At 37.3% G+C, this 16710-nt stretch overlaps 1 protein-coding gene across 4 annotated transcripts in view; it reads right to left on the reverse strand.

Moving 5' to 3' along the window:
- The window catches only part of ZGRF1 (zinc finger GRF-type containing 1), a 101500-nt gene that overhangs the window by 42336 nt on the left and 42454 nt on the right, over nucleotides 1-16710 (reverse strand). For all 4 annotated transcript variants that reach the window (XM_058436643.1, XM_032145568.2, XM_032145604.2 and 1 more), the window contains 6 exons: nucleotides 9090-9240; nucleotides 6351-7003; nucleotides 5513-5651; nucleotides 4615-4799; nucleotides 3010-3206; nucleotides 687-826 (listed from right to left, as the gene is read on the reverse strand). In XM_058436643.1, the coding sequence (XP_058292626.1) occupies nucleotides 687-826; nucleotides 3010-3206; nucleotides 4615-4799; nucleotides 5513-5651; nucleotides 6351-7003; nucleotides 9090-9240 (1465 nt within the window). The remainder of the gene's footprint in view (nucleotides 1-686; nucleotides 827-3009; nucleotides 3207-4614; nucleotides 4800-5512; nucleotides 5652-6350; nucleotides 7004-9089; nucleotides 9241-16710) is intronic.

Consider the following 16710-nt stretch of genomic DNA (forward strand, 5'->3'; position numbering starts at 1 on the left):
ATGCACACGTATGTTTATTGTGGCACTATTCACAATAGCAAAGACTTGGAACCAAGCCAAATGTCCAACAATGATAGACTGGATTAAGAAAATGTGACACATATACACCATGGAATACTATGCAGCCATAAAGAATGATGAGTTCATGTCCTTTGTAGGGACATGGATGAAGCTGGAAACCATCATTCTCAGCAAACTATCCCAAGGACAAAAAACCAAACACCGCATGTTCTCACTCATAGGTGGGAATTGAACAATGAGAACACATGGACACAGGAAGGGGAACATCACACACTGGGGCCTGTTGTGGGGTCAGGGGAGTGGGGAGGGATAGCATTAGGAGATATACCTAATATTAAATGACGAGTTAATGGGTGCAGCACACCAACATGGCACATGTATACATATGTAACAAACCTGCACGTTGTGCACATGTACCCTAAAACTTAAAGTATAATTAAAAAAATAAATAAATTAAATAAATAAATAAAAATAAAAAGCCCTAACATCTTAAAAATATGTTTTTTAGAAATGGTCTAATTTATTGTACAATTAGTTTATAATACATAGTACTATTATACTTTTAAAATTTAATATAAAATTCTTTAATATAAACAACTTATACAGCTGTATGTAATGGAGATATAAGGCTAGACTGAATCACCAATATGATCAGATCAACTTACTTTTGCTATAAGCTGAAGAACTTTCCTTCCGACTCAGCTTAAGATAAAGTTTGGTTTTGGGTTCATTATAAAACTCAGGATTTACAGTAGTAAACTTCTTTAGTTTGCCGTACTGTTTTCTCTGAAAATCAAATCCTTTTCTGAAAAGGGAATAAAAAATAAAAATGAATTGTAATATTAAGGTGCAAGTTTTTTGAAAATCTTTAAAATACAGTATGAAAAGAACCAGGGTTTTATATGTTTACCTACTTTCATACATGTATACAAAATATAAATATACTATATCAAAGTGAGAAAATAACAACTCTCACAGAACTGTCATCAGTTTTAGAAGAGACTGAGATAGAAAAGTACCTAAAAGATAGAACACCTCATGTGCTTTTTAAAATTTTTAAATTTAATTTTGTTTATTGGTATATAATAGTTACATATATTTTGGGAGTACATGTGATATCCTGATACCTTTACACATTGTGTAATTATCAAATCAAATCGGGGAAACTGGGATATTCATCACTTCAAACACTGATCTTTTCTTTGTATTGGGAACATTACAATTCTTCTCTTCTAGTTATTCTGATATATACAATAAATTATTGTTAACTATAATTTCCCTACTGTATTCCTTTTTTTTTTTTTTAACACTTTAACCAATCTCTCTTCATTTCCCACCCCCTTTTCTTCCCAACCTCTGGTAACCACCATTCTACTCTCTTACTTCCATGAGATCTGCTTTTTTAGCTCCACACATAAGTAAGAACATGCAGTACCTGTCTTTCTGTATCTGGCTTCTTTCTTTTTTTTTTTGAGACAGAGTCTGGCTTTGTTGCCCAGGCTGGAAGTGCAGTGGCATGACCTTGGCTCACTGCAACCTCCACCTCCTGGGCTCAAGCCATCCTCCCATCTCAGCCTCCCAAGTAGCTGGGACTACAGGTGCAGGCCACCACACCTGGCTAATTTTTGTAGAGATGAGGTTTCATGAGATGACGTTTCATCATGTTGCCCAGGCTGGTCTTGAACTCCTGCGTTCAAGTGATTCACCCACCTTAGCCTCCCAAAGTTCTGGGATTACAGGCGTGAGACCATGCCTGGCCTTTGGTTTATTTCACTTAACATAATGACCTCCAGTTGCTGCAAATGACAAGATTTCGTTCTTTTTTATGGCTGAGTAAGATCCCATTGTGTGTGTGTGTGTGTTTATATACCACATTTTCTTTATCCATTCATCCATTGGTGGACACCTAGGTTGATTCCATATCTTGGCTATTGTGAATACTGCTGAAATAAACATGAAAGTGCAGGTATCTCTTTGATATACTTATTTCCTTTCTTTTGGATACATACCCAAGAATGGGATTGCTGGATCATATGATAGTTCTATTTTTATTTTTTTGGCGGAACCTCATTTTCTAAACTATAAAATGGTAATAACTTATTCCCATATCTCCATCTTACGGGCTATTATAATAATTACATAAAATAATTCATGCGAAGTGCCTAGCTAGAAGAGGGCCTGGCATATATCAGCTCCGAATAAAAATCTTACTACTAAATCACCATGCAAATAGTCATTATATTTATTTTGAATAATCTAAACTTTTATAAGACACACTTCCAAAAAGTAGCATTCTATTATCCTATAAGCTGTGTAGTTCAGACATGCAAATGATCACTTATATATTATGCCACACTGCTAAAAATTATTCCTACAGTTTGTCGGATAGGGTTTCCCTTAGGATTGTGGAAAATAGCCCCGACTATATATAAAATAAGTTAGAAAAATAGCACCCTGCTAGTTATCCTGATATTGCTCACGTTGTTTGATGTTTAGAGGGAGCTGAAGTAAATTTAAAGACTTATTCCCTGGCCGAGCATGATAGCTCACGTCTCTAATTCCAGCACTTTGGGAGGGTGAGATGGGAGGATCATTTGAGTCCCGGAGTTTGAAACCAGCCTGGGCAACATAGCAAGACCCCAACTCTACAAAAATTTCAAATTAGCTGGGCGTGGTGGTATGTGCCTTAAGTCCTAGCTACTCAGGAGGCTGGGGCGGGTGGAGAGCTTGAGCCCAGGAGTTCAAGGCTGCAGTGAGCTAAGGATCACACCACTGCACTCCAGCCTGGGCAACAGAGCAAGACCTTGTAACTATATAATTAAAAAAAAAAAAAAAGACTTATTCCCATTTTGCAGGTTTAGAAACTGAGGTATTCCATCTTTTAAATAGTTTTCTTATCTTAATCTCTTTTAAAACTGATGATAGTTCTGTGAAGGCTGTCGTTCTTTTATATAATCACAGGCAATTATTTGGTACTATAAAACATACCTCACCAAAAGCTGGCATTCCTCATAAAGTGGTATCTTTTGACTTCTTAAGTACAAGCCAATATTCTTAATATCACTTAAAACCATGCCAGGTCGAGCTCCTTCCTGTATTGAATATCCTGGAGTCACGTCCTCAAGCCATTTAAAGAATTTACATTGATCAGCTTTGGGTCCATCACATGTATAAAAGAGACGACCCTAAGGGGAAAGAAAAAAGATCAACATTTAGTGAAAAAAATGCTTTTATTTTTCGATGATTTTTGTGTTTGTCAAGGCTTCTATGAAGACTGCTTGGCATTACTGTACTCCCGTAAATTAGTCACTATACAACTTTATTATTAATTTAAAATTTAAAACCACCTACTTTTCCATTTACTTTATCTTTATCAAAAGATTACATTATTCTGAGAATAAAAGCTTATTTGAAAATTTGTTTTTCTGATTTAAAATGTTCACTATAAACAACCTGAAAACTGTCCAGAAACACTGAATATCTTATCCATTTATTTCTATCCTTTTTTCTCATTTGCATAAGTACACACACACCACAACCCAACAAGAACACATGTAAATTTTTTTTAAACGAAACTCAGATAATGATACATTTTCTACTCTGTAACCTAGCCCGTGTACCCAACAACATAGTATGAGCATGCAACTATGTCACCAAATAGTCTTAAAAAGAAAACAAAGACTTTTAGTGGCTATATTTTAGTCCACAGTTATATCACTATTTATGAATTTTTGCTTTTGAATTTTAAACCTAAGCAAACCATAAGCAAAATTTTGCTTATGAATTTTAAACCTAAATTTAAATCCAAATTTACACACTTAGCTAACAATGAAGTGGGATATGCAAACAGTGGAAGCAAACTGTATTATGAATGAAAGCACAGTTCTACAATGAGTGTAAGTCATCAATCAGCATACATTTTACTAACCTGACTTCCTCCATAATATATTATTAACAATATAAATTAAGTCAGCATACTTTTCTATTCCTCTGGCCTTATCTGTTACTTGTACTGGGGATTACATGGTAGACTAGTTTCAACCTTCACTCCTTTCAGGCTCATTTCTGAATTCTCTAAGCTCTCAGGTTGGAACATATCCCCCTTCTCAGTGATCTCACTGTAACTTGAGCATATTCCTCTTATTTTATCAATTACAGAAGTACGTAAAATTTTCAGCTAGCAATAGTGGCTTATGCCTGTAATCCTAGCACTTTGGGAGGCCAAGGCAGGAGGATGGCTTGAGCCCAGAAGTTCAAGGCTGCAGTGAGCTATGATCGTGCTACTGCACTCCAGCCTGGACAACAGTGAGACCCTGTGTCTAAAAAAATAATAATAATAAAAATAAATAAAAATACTATACAAAAAGTTCCTAAGCAACTTGAAGGTTAATCTTAACTCATATTTTTGTATCCTAGAGCACAAATCATTCTTTCAATAAAACTTTGAGAATTTAATGTATGTTAGGTACCAACACCTCAAATAGAAAGCTCTTAATCAAGACTCACTCTTTAAGTTTATCATGAAGTAATAGGTATCTAAACCCTTTATAAGACAAGTATTAGGTATGGTAGGGGGAGGGGAAGCAAGAATACCTTATTTGGACCTTCCTTTTTAACCATGACAAGTTTTGCAGGTTGACTATGATGGCAAGATGGTACATTATTTTCTACGTTTTTCAGTTTCTCTCCCTTCAATGATGTATAAAATGATATGTCAACTTTTGAAAGAGCTTTGTGTAGGTTTTGTGCTAACCCAAACAGCAATATATTTAGATGTTCTACAAAAAAAAAAAGAGAGCAGAAAATTAAATACAAAATAATTTTGTTTGTATCACATATGTGCTGCTTGTAGCTAAATTTGAATAGCCTTTAAACAGTCATATATAATAGGAATATCCATTTTTAAAAGTTATTTTCTGCTAAATTTAACAGGTCATTTGTAACACTCCTAGTTAAAAAAAAAAAAAAAGAAAGAAAAACTCCTAACTTTCAAAAGATAATACTGGCCAAGTGTGGTGGCTCACGCCTGTAATCAAAGCACTTTGGGAGGCCAAGGCGAGTAGATTGCTTGAGCCCCCTAGGGGTTCAAGCCCAGCCTGAGCCACATGGTGAGACCTTACTTCTGCTAAAAATACAAAAATTAGCTGGGTGTGGTGGTGTGCACCTGTGGTCCCAGCTACTTGGGAGGCTGAAGTGGGAGGATCGCTTGAGCCTTGAAGGCAAGGTTACAGTGAACCAAGACGGCTCCACTGCACTTCAGCCTGGGCAACACAGTGAGATCCTGTCTCAAAAAAAGAAAAAGATTGTAATTTCCCACTTTTAAAACTCAGTTTTGATCTGAAATTAGAATAAAAGTTACTGTCAAAAACTAGAACATATGAAAAATGAGGTATTTGGTATGAAAATTCACAATATAATGTATTAAACTCTCACAATTCTACTACTTACATGAAGCAGCAATCATGGTACAATAAAAACACAACAGCCATACCTATGAGGCAAGATGTCAAAGTCTGCTTATAATGAGCAGGAGACTGAAAAACAGCTGGTATGTGCATTTGCCTTTGGGGAAGATAAGCAGATTTTATTTTCTGCCCACTTGGAAAGCATAGCTCAGAGCCACTTATCTCCTGCAATGGAATAATTCAAGTTATCATAGCAACTCCAGAAAAATACTGTTTACTAAAGAGTAAATTATTTTTCAGACATTTTTTTAAAATATTAATTTTTCTTTTGATTTCCAGGATCCTTGAAAATTACTTTCAAATTTTAAATAAGAAACCAAATATAGCAAGAATAGCTACGAATGGCAATTTTAACCCTAAATAAGAGTAACTTTTCTTATCTGCCCCTTAATAAGTTTTTATATATTTTTTGCTAGGAAAAATTTAACTGATGTGAATGGATCATTATGTATCTTTATTTCTGGTTATGACTATAATAAGGATTATTCACAATTAACGTGAAATAAGATGCATCTTTACCCTAATGATGACTTAATCAGCAAACACAATTGACAGTCAAAAGTAAAAACAATCATTGTAATGGTAGTAGTGACGGAAACAAAAATAGGAGCTATCACCTATTAAGTACTGATAATGTACCAGACACTGCACCAGATACTTTCAAATAAATCATTTCATTCAATGTTCACTACTATTACGAGAGATTTTAAATAAAGGATGATGTGACTGTAGCTCAGAGTTAGGATAAAAAAAAAAGCCATCTGTCCAAATTGCTCCTATGCAGTATATTTTGGTAATTCTTTTGTTGAAATTCAGACAATAACTATTGGAAAAATGCACCACAAGACCGGTACATTTCCTCACCTGTAAATCCTTTACACTGTAGTTGTAGCAGGTAGACCCTCCTAATACATTTTTAATTTCCTCTGTCTTAGAAGTCTGCTTTAAATTCAGAGAGAGTACTTTCTTTCTGGAAACCAAATCTTGACTGCTAAAATTCTGCTGCTGTTGATAGAGCATGCCTTTTATCATTTGCAAATGCACAGAGTCTAAAGAGCTTTCATTGACAGCATCACTCTGTCTTTTACTTGTGTCTCTAAAATGCAATCCAGAAACAGCCTCAGCAAAGAAGCCATCAGTTATTCTCTTATCAACTCTGTTTGGAGTAGTCACGTTGCATTGGGATGTGTTTTGATATTTCAGCCACTTGCTCTGAGTAGATATATTATTGAGAAGTGAAACATCCCCTGGAGCCACTTCCCTAGATTCTTCAGAGAAAGAGGTTTCATTTTGGTCCCCAGGCTCAATGCTAGAAGAAAGAACTGCTGACTTTTCACACAAGTTGAGCATGGGGGAGCCAGAAGACTCGTATGTGTTAGAGTTGATCATATACGAATGAGAGTCTAAGTCAGGTGACCCATCAGTAGGTGGCAAAGTAATAAGTGGAACCTGGGTTCTACTTAATAATGAAAGCCTTTGAAGGTTCTCATTCTCCAGAGAATGGGATTTTTTCATCCCTGAAAGAAAACAGAATGCTGATTAAATAAAAATGTTCTACTAGTTATCACCTAGGCTCTAGAAAACAGTGGGTATACAAAAGCACAAAGTAGCAACTTGCCCCGAAAAAAAAAATCATATTATTTGATTTCCTTAAAAAAAATTAATGGTTTTAACCTCAAAAAATAAAGATTTCAAAGCTTAATTCATATATACTGAAACATTCTTAGGGTTGATAAAGTCCCTCTTTTTCTTCTCCTCCTCAACTAACGATTTTTTTCCTAATTACTAAATTATGTTTATATAGCACTTAACATTTTCAAAGCACTTTAAAGCTAACAACAACAAAAAAAATGCATCATTCTCATTCTACAAATGAGATTACAAAGGCTTAGCGGTGGCATAACTACTAAGTGGCAGAGTCAGGATAAGAACCTAGACTATGGCTCACGCTTGTAATCCCAGCACTTTGGGAGGCCGAGGCGGGCGGATCACGAGGTCAGGAGATCGAGACCACGGTGAAACCCCGTCTCTACTAAAAATACAAAAAATTAGCCGGGCGTGGTGGCGGGTGCCTGTAGTCCCAGCTACTCGGAGAGGCTGAGGCAGGAGAATGGCGTGAACCCGGGAGGCGGAGCTTGCAGTGAGCCGAGATTGCGCCACTGCACTCCAGCCTGGGCGACAGAGCGAGACTCCGTCTCAAAAAAAAAAAAAAAAAAAAGAACCTAGACTAATTTTTTATATCTACTTTACATTCTTTCTCCAGAGACTGAAGCTCATGGTTCATTTATATGACTATGTGATTGTAACTTCCTTTATATATTTTTACACTCATGAATTATCATGTTACCCTTCAGAGTAAAAAAGATTTTAGCTTTATTTTGATCTAATGGTGTTTGATAAAATTCTGGTAAACTCATGGCAAATTCTGTCTGAAAGAGTTTAATGATTCCTTCTGTGTGTCAGCAGCTTTAGTGATATATTCCTAAAAATCTAAGAAGCAGTAAATATTTGTTGAATATATAAACAAATGAATAATACTGCATCAGAATTATGCAAGCTTATAGTTTTTATTTGACAATACTATGGATTCCTATTTTATAATAATGTACCTTCCTGACAGAGTTTCTATTTTGTTGGAAACACACTGTGGAGATCATCTAGAAAGTAGCAGAGCAGTAGGTGAGCCAATGAATATTCTTTTATAAAGTGCTATGTTGTAATTCTAACAAGTCGATCAAGTAACACTGACAGAAAAGTTAAAAATCTATTGAAGTAAAAGATTCATGGTATAACTGTGAAAATCATCTACTGTTCATTACCATATCACTTGTTCTTGAATACCCACTCCCATGTATTTGATTCTTCTCTACCTTGTTGCCTTCTACCAACCACACCCATAAAACCTTCTCTAATCCAACTACCAATTCACATTACAAAAGTTTTTGTATCATCCATCCAAAATCAAAAAATTATCTACAACTCACCCCTCACCCAACATAAATTCAGAATCAGGGGAAGATATATTGATGAGATTATAAGAAAAGAGAAAAAAAAGAAATTTTAGTGAAAGGGATCCTAGAGAATAGTATTATATTCATCAAGAAGCAGAAGCTGACTCATAGTGAAGGGCCAAAATATATGAAAACCCAGAGTCCTAGGAATGCAAGGGTGGTAGCAGCAGTTGAAGAGTTCAGGATCTCAAAGCAAAAAGAGAAACTAAAAGGTTATGCTAAGGTCAACCAATGGCGTTGATGAGACACTTGCAATGAGTCATTCCTCTGGAACAGGAAGGGGCTGTAAAGGGGTCAGATGCTGGAGTTACAGCTGTGAGAAGTACTGACAATGGTAGAAGATACTTTCAGGGGTCTGTGTTGACAAAGTTGGGAGGAGAAACAAGAAGGAACTAGATAGCTAAAAGGAAATATTGTACCTGGAATAGCTATCTATGATAGAAAAAGTTCAAAGGAAGAAAGGTTATGGAAAGGCTTCAAGGGATATGACACTGAATCTGGTTCTAAGATATATTTAGTGTAATAATCTCTCAAATAAAAAACTTCATCTTAAATGAACAGACAGATATTAGAGCAATGTGGTAACGACTACCCTCCAAGTTGAGAAAATGAAGATCATCCGGTAAAGTTCTTGCTTTCAGGGACGTCTCAGAGAATTCTACCATGAAGTCTTCATCTCTTGAGTTCAAAGAAAAGGTAGAAACAGGGCTCAATGTAGAGACGTTTTGTTCTGGTGATGTCACCTATACAGAAAGAAGAATCAAAACTACAGACCAAAATCTTCTGATTTTTTTCTTTAGTTTGAATGAATTCTAGTAATCTATATTATAAAAATAATGATTTAAAGCACATTATGTAGAGCTATGGTGGGAGCAACAACTATAAAACTTCTTCCAAAAAGGACAGAATAAACTTACTAAAATCAACAAGATTAACAGTCAAATACAGAGCATAAAATCTTTCAGATTTATTTGAAGTGGGTCAGATTTTGATTTGGACTGGTCTGGGTTATTAGGATTTGGTCCTGAAGATCAATTGCCATTCTAAGGGGCTCAGGCCAAATTAGACCTCATGTTTACAGCTGTGAAAGTCTAAATCCCTGCAGACTCAAGGACTGAACAGTTTTCTCTTATGTCCTCAAGTCCATAGTTGATCTAAACTTCAAGACATTCCTCCCAAATGAAGTGAACTTGTTAAATATATCCCAGCTATACAGTTCATATGTTATTCTTGTTAGAACAGCATTTAATTTTGCTGCTGCTTCTTCCAAAAATTAATCATCTTAAAATCTAATATGATGATCAAATATATATACAATATATGTATTTGTATAAGCACAGAATAAAAGAATAAAATTTGGAAGAATACATACCAAATTGTTAGAGTGGCTTTTGATGGGAGTGGAATTGGGGGAAAAGCTCTTTTACTTATAACTTCATACTCTTGTAAATGATTTGAACTTGTTAAAATGAGTATGTTAGTGAGTGTATGATATTTTCCTTAATAAATGACAACAGCCAGGTGCAGTGGCTCACTCCTGTAATCCCGGTACTTTGGGAGGCTGAGGCGGGTGGATCACCTGAGGTCAGGAGTTCGAGATCATGCTGGGCAACACAGTGAAACCCCGTCTCTACTAAAATACAAAAAATTAGCCGGACATGGCGGCATGCGCCTGTAATCCCAGATACTCGTGAGGCTGAGATAGGGGAACCACTTGAACCTGGGAGGCGAGGTTGCAGTGAGCTGAGATCACACCATTACACTCTAGCCTAGGCAACAGAGCAAGACTCCTTCTCAAAAAAAAAAAAAAAATGACAATAAAGATTCAAAGTTTATAAGCTTATATCTATATTTTACAACATTTTCTTGATTGGCTACTGGGTTCTGGGTGCTGTGCTAGGAAACAAAGATGTGAAAAAATACCATGATCCCTGGACTCAAGGAGTTCAGTTCAGTGGAAGACAGACAAATGGGAAATTACAATCATCACCATAAAAATAGTTTTATTATATTTCTGAGTTCTTACTATATGCCAACACTATATATTTTAACTTGTTTAATCCTTGTCACAACCATATGAGGTGGGTACTCCTATTTTCCTTATTTTACAACTGGGAGAAGTGAGAAAAAGAGCAGTTAAGCACTTAAATTTGCTTAATTCATCAAGCTTATAAGGGAGTTCAAATCTGGCCAGTCTAGACTGTATTACCTCTTTAATAAAAATAACAGTAACAGGCAGTACTTACTGAGTACAGTATTCTGCTCTGTTCCCCTACTACCTTCTCCAGAAACTTGCCAGAGTTCTTTCTAAAATGTAAGTTCGATTATTTCACTCCTCTGATCAAAACCCTCCAATGGCTCCCAATCTCTCTTTTAAAGTACGAGGCAGCTCTTACAAAATCCTATGCAGCCCTACCTTATCAGCCCTTTACCTCCTGTTTAACCTCACTGCCTATCACCCTCCCCCTCACTCACTCATGGCAGCCTCCTTGCTGTTTTACACACCAGCCATCATTCTTCTGCCCCAAAACCTTTGCTCTTGCTGTTCCCTGTGCCTGGAATGCCTTTCCCCTAGATATCTGCATGGCTCTCTCCCTCTCTTCATTCAGATCTCGACTCCAGTGTCATCTTATCAGAGAGGCTTACCTTGCCTAAAATAGAACTCCACTCCCATGTGCACTCCCTATCCCCCTACCTACCAGTGTCATTCTTCAGAGCACTTAAGACATTCTGAGGTGCTGTATATTTATTTATTTTCTGTCCCTTTAACTAGAATGTAAGTTCTATGAGGGAAAGATCGTGCCTGCTTTATTCACAAGCCTATCTCTAGACCAAGAACAGTGTAACATAACAGGCATTGCTTAAGAAATATTTGTCAAATGAGTGACTGATTAAATAAATATGCTCATTTTAAGGAGTTTGCTACATACATGGTCTCCACTTTCTTACCTCTCATTCATTCCTTTTTTTTTTTTTTTTTGAGATCAAGTCTCACTCTGTTGCCCAGGCTGGAGTGCAGTGGTGTGATCTCGGCTCACTGCAACCTCTACCTCCCAGGTACAAGTGATTCTCGTGCCTCAGGCTCCTGAGTAGCTGGGACTACAGGCGTGTGCCACCACCCCAGGCTAATTTGTGTGCTTGTAGTAGAGACGGGGTTTCACCATGTTGGCCAGGCTGGTCTCAAACTTCTGACCTTAGGTGATCCACCCGACTCGGCCTCCCAAAGTGCTGGGATTACATGTGTGACCCATCATGCCAGGCCTCATTCACTTTTTAAATGACTCTAAACTAATTCTTACCCTATTTCATTGAAATTGCTCTTGCCAAGGTCACCACTGACCTCCAAGTTGCTAAATGAAATGGACATATTTCTGTCCTCATTTTATTAGATGTCTCAATAATAATTCACATAACTCTCTCTATCCCAATTCTTGATACAAATGTAACCCTTTCTCTTCTCTATGCTCTCTTTAAATGAACTCATCCACTCTTATTGCTTTAAACTTCTTTGTGCAAATGACTCCACAAATATCTCCTCTAAATCAGACCCATGTACCTAACTTCTTACTTAGCATCTCTATTTGGTGGTCTCACAGGTATTCTTTATTTATTCCTATGTATTCACCAAACCTGCTTCTCCTTGCTATGGAGAGAATTATGTACCCACGAAAATGTATCTGTTGAAGCCTTAACCTCCAATGTGATTATATTTGAAGACATGGCCTTTAGGAGATAACTAGGGTTAAATGAGGTCATAAGGGTGGGGCCCTTACCCAACTGAACTAGTTATCTTACAAAGAAAGACAACAGAGAATTCTTCCTCTTCAAATGCCCACAAGAAAAGGACACGTAAGGACATAGGGAGAAGGCAGCTATCTGTAAGCCATGAAGAGAGGCTCATCAGAAACAGAATTGGCTGGAACCTTGATCTTGGACTTCTAGCTTTCAGACTGTGAGAAAATTAATTTCTGTTGTTTAAGCCATCTAGCCTGTCATATTTTGTTATGGCAACCCTAGGAAACTAATACACTTCCCCATCTTGCTTTACTCAATGAAAATTGCCTCAGTCTGCCCAGTTGTTTTTCTTCTCCCTTTCTTTCACCCTACTCCTTACGTTTAATCCAGTAACATCCATGTTTCTACCTCCAAGATTTGTCTTAAACCCATCAACTCCACTATACTTTCACTGCCACAATCCCTACTTCAAGTCACTATCATCAAAGCATCCTCTTAACTGGTTTCTCTGCTTCTACCACTGTGTCCATCCAAGTCATCTTCTATATAGCAGCCAGCAAAAACTTTAAAAATATAAATTGAATCATGTCACTTCATGCTGCATCCTTCAGTGATTTCCCAGTGGCACACACAATAAAAATCAAAGTTTTGATTTTTATTCTGAACCTGGCCTGAAGACTCTATGTCTATGTCTGGCCCAGCTGACCTGTCCAGCCTCATTAATTACCATTTTCTGTTTCATTCACCACAATCCAGATACCTTGGCCTTCTTTCACTTCCTCAAACTCACTCAACTTTTCAATCTCAGGGAATTTATACATGCTGTTTCTTTGCATAGTATGCTCAGTCCCTCACCGTTGCCAATGCTGGAGAAGCCTTCCTTTATCACCCATTTTATTTTATTATTTATTTATCTATTTATTTTAAGACAGGTCTTGCTCTGTCGCTCAGAGTGGAATGCAGTGGTGGGATCACAGCTAACTACAGCCTTAACCTCCCAGGATCAATTGATCATCCCACCCCCGCCTCCCGAGCAGCTGGGACTACAGTTGTGTGACACCACACCTGGCTAATTTTTAGAGATGGGGATTCCCTGTTGCCCAGGCTGTTCTCACTTGAACTCCTGGGGGCTCAAGCAATCCTCCTGCTTTGGCCTCCCTTAGTGCTGAGATTACAGGTGTGAGCCACCGTGCCCAGCCTAATCACCCATTCTAAAGTAGATTCCCTTATAATTTGAGAGTACTTTCACAGGTCCTACATAGCAATTATCTCAATTTATTTGTTTGTTTATTCTCCTGATTAACATCTCCCTCCCCTGCTGACCTTTAAGGTCATATCTGGTTTGTCCATCAATCTATACCCAAGTCTTACAAGTCTTCTGATCCACAGAAGGTATTCAATAAGTACTTTTGAATTCTTATTCACAAATTTTATATTCAACAGTAAATTTCAGTCTATTTTACACATGTCCTGCACATTTCTAACAAATATCATTTGTTACTATTGTTGGGACTCTTTTTCTATTATATTTTCTAATTGGTTAGGAAAGCTATTAATTTTTTAAGTTTTTTGTTTTCGGTTTGGTTTTTTTTTTTTTTTTTTTGAGACAGAGACTCGCTCTGTCACCCAGGTTACAGTGCAGTGGCATGATCTTAGCTCACAGCAACCTCCACCTCCCAGGTTCAAGCGATTCTCCTGCTTCAGTCTCCCAAGTAGCTGGGACTATAGGCACATGCCACCATGCCCAGCTAATTTTTGTATTTTTAGTAGAGATGGGGTTTTACCATGTTGGCCTGGCTGGTCTCGAACTCCTGACCTCAAATGATCTGCCCACCTCAGCCCCCCAAAGTGCTGGGATTACAGGTGTGAGCCACCACGCCTGGCCTAATTTTTCATGTTTATCTTGTCTTCAGGTCCTTTCTAAAATCCCTTCTAAACTTCTGAGTTTTAATTGGTTATTTTAATTCTATTTCTTCCTTTATAATTATGCACGTTTCATTTCCGTCATATTGCAAAGATCAAAACATCTTTAAATGACAAAGAAAGCAGTCATCTACATTTTGTTAGATTTTAACAAAAATTACTCCGCAGGCCAGGTGTGGTGGCTCACGCCTGTAATCCCTAGCACTTTGGGAGGGTGAGGCAGGCAGATCACCTGAGGTCAAGAGTTCGAGACCAGCCTGGCCAACATGGTGAAACCCCATCTCTACTAAAAATATAAAATTCTTATGACTCACATTTTTTACATTTTAATATCTTTGAAATAGGGAAACGCTTTAAAAGTGATGACATTTTTACATCTCTACAGCACAGGCAACAGTTGTGACATAGTTGTCATTGCCTGTACATGTGCAAGTGTATGCAAATTAGTCATACTGTTCATCTTAATAATCACTTAAATATGAATTGGTCTGTGCATTGCTAGTATCAAACACGTTCTAAGTAATTTTGCTGTTTAAATGTCTTCAAAAGATTATACCATGATTTAGCCCTGAACAAAAAATTATTATGTTCATAGAAAGGCAAGAGAACAAAGCAGTGTAATATACAATTAAAAACTGTGCCCAACACAGCATAGTGGCTCACGTCTATAAACCCTGCACTTTGGAAGACAAAGGCAAAAGGATCGCTTGAGGATAGGAGACCAGCCTGGGCAACATAGTGAGACCCAGTCTCTACAAAACATAGATATATATGTTTGTGTGTATGTGTGTGTGTGTATTAATATATATATATCAAAATATATGTATGCTTAAATAAGCTTAAAAGCATTCTTTCAATAAATATAACGTTAGAAGTCTAAGTGAAGATTAAAAAGTTCTGGAGATCCATTTCAAAGCAACATAAATATACTTAACACTACTGAACTGGTTGAAATAGTAAATTTTATGATATATGGTTTTCACCACAGTAAATATTTTATAAGGCTTTTAAAGTCTAGGATATAAAACATTGTGTAATGTTTAAATGACTGCTCTTCTTAGTGCTATATAACAAACTGGTATTTTTACAGTGGTAGTATCTCAGAATTTGATAAAAATACAGAATTTTTTGTAAGCCCAGAGATTGCTATGTGCAAGCAATGTCACGCTGATTCAACAAAGCACTTATCTGTTTGTAGATCTAATCATTTTGTTTTAGAACATTTTTGTAAACTCAGAATATAAAGCACGTAATCATAACTGATGTAGATAACAATAACTAGAAATAAAAATAATGAACATAAGTTTCTTTTTCAATATGGAATACCTCTAAATTTTGTTCTCCTCTCAAAAAATACAGAGGACGAGAAACAGAAACTCCATCTTTGATGAAACTAGGAAGCAATGGCAATCCTGAATTACAATATAATATTAAGAAGATGGGGAATAGTATAGACTTGGCAATATCAAGAAAATCCAACCAAAGCACCTAGTAAAGGAAAGCCCAATTAAGAAGTAAACTGATTTGCCCCAATAACCATAGAAGGGGCTCAGAAACTGAAGGCCACAGGTGTTGCTGAAAGTAGGATACAATGGACTAAAATATTTGATAGAAGATTCTAGAAAGAAAATCTAGAAAACACTGGGGGAAAAAGCAACAAAGAAATATTTTTTTAAAAAGTTTCATAAGACAAGTAGATTTGTATTTACAGGATGAAAAGACCCACTGAGTACACTGTATTAATGAAACCTGAAGGAAAGCACATGACAGTGAAATTTCAGAATATCAGGATTTTTTTTTTTTTTTTTTTGGAAACTGGGTCTCTGTTGCCCAAGCTGGAGGGCACTGGCACAGTCTCAGCTCACTGCAACCTCTGCCTCCCAGGCTCCAGGGATTCTCCTGCCTTAGCCTCCCAAGTAGCTGGGATTACAGGCACATGCCACCACACCTGGCTAATTTTTAATTTTGTGTAGAGACAGGGTTTTGCCCCATTGCCCAGGATGGTCTCGAACTCCTGAGCTCAGGTGATCTGCCCACCTGGACCTCCCCAAGTGCTGGGATTATCTAGCACTTTGGGAGGCCACCGTGCATGGCCAGGAATTTTTTTACAGTCATTAAAAGTTTCTGTGCCGGGCACAGCAGCTCACACCTGTAATCCTAGCACTTTGGGAGGCTGAGACAGGCAGATCACTTGAGGTCAGAAGTTTGAGGCCATCCTGGTCAACATAGTGAAACCCTGTCTCCATTCAAAATACAAAAATTAGCCAGATGTGGTGGTGCAAGCCTGTAGTCCCAGCTTCTTGGGAGGCCGAGGCAGGATAATCATTTGAACCCAGGAGGCGGAGGTTGCAGTGAGCCGAGATCACACCACTGCACTCCAGCCTGGGCACAGAGCAAGACTCCATCTCAAAAAAAAAAAAAGTAAGTAATTATACAGTAATTAAGCAGGATCACTTGAGGGCAGGAGTTTGAGACCCGCCCAGAAAACATAGGAAGACCCCATCTCTAGAAAAAGTTTTTAAAAATTAGCCAGGTGTGGTGGTGTGCATCTGTAG

This window comes from Hylobates moloch, unplaced genomic scaffold, assembly GCF_009828535.3.
Source record: "Hylobates moloch isolate HMO894 unplaced genomic scaffold, HMol_V3 SCAFFOLD_3, whole genome shotgun sequence".
Classification (NCBI taxonomy): Eukaryota; Metazoa; Chordata; class Mammalia; order Primates; family Hylobatidae; genus Hylobates; species Hylobates moloch.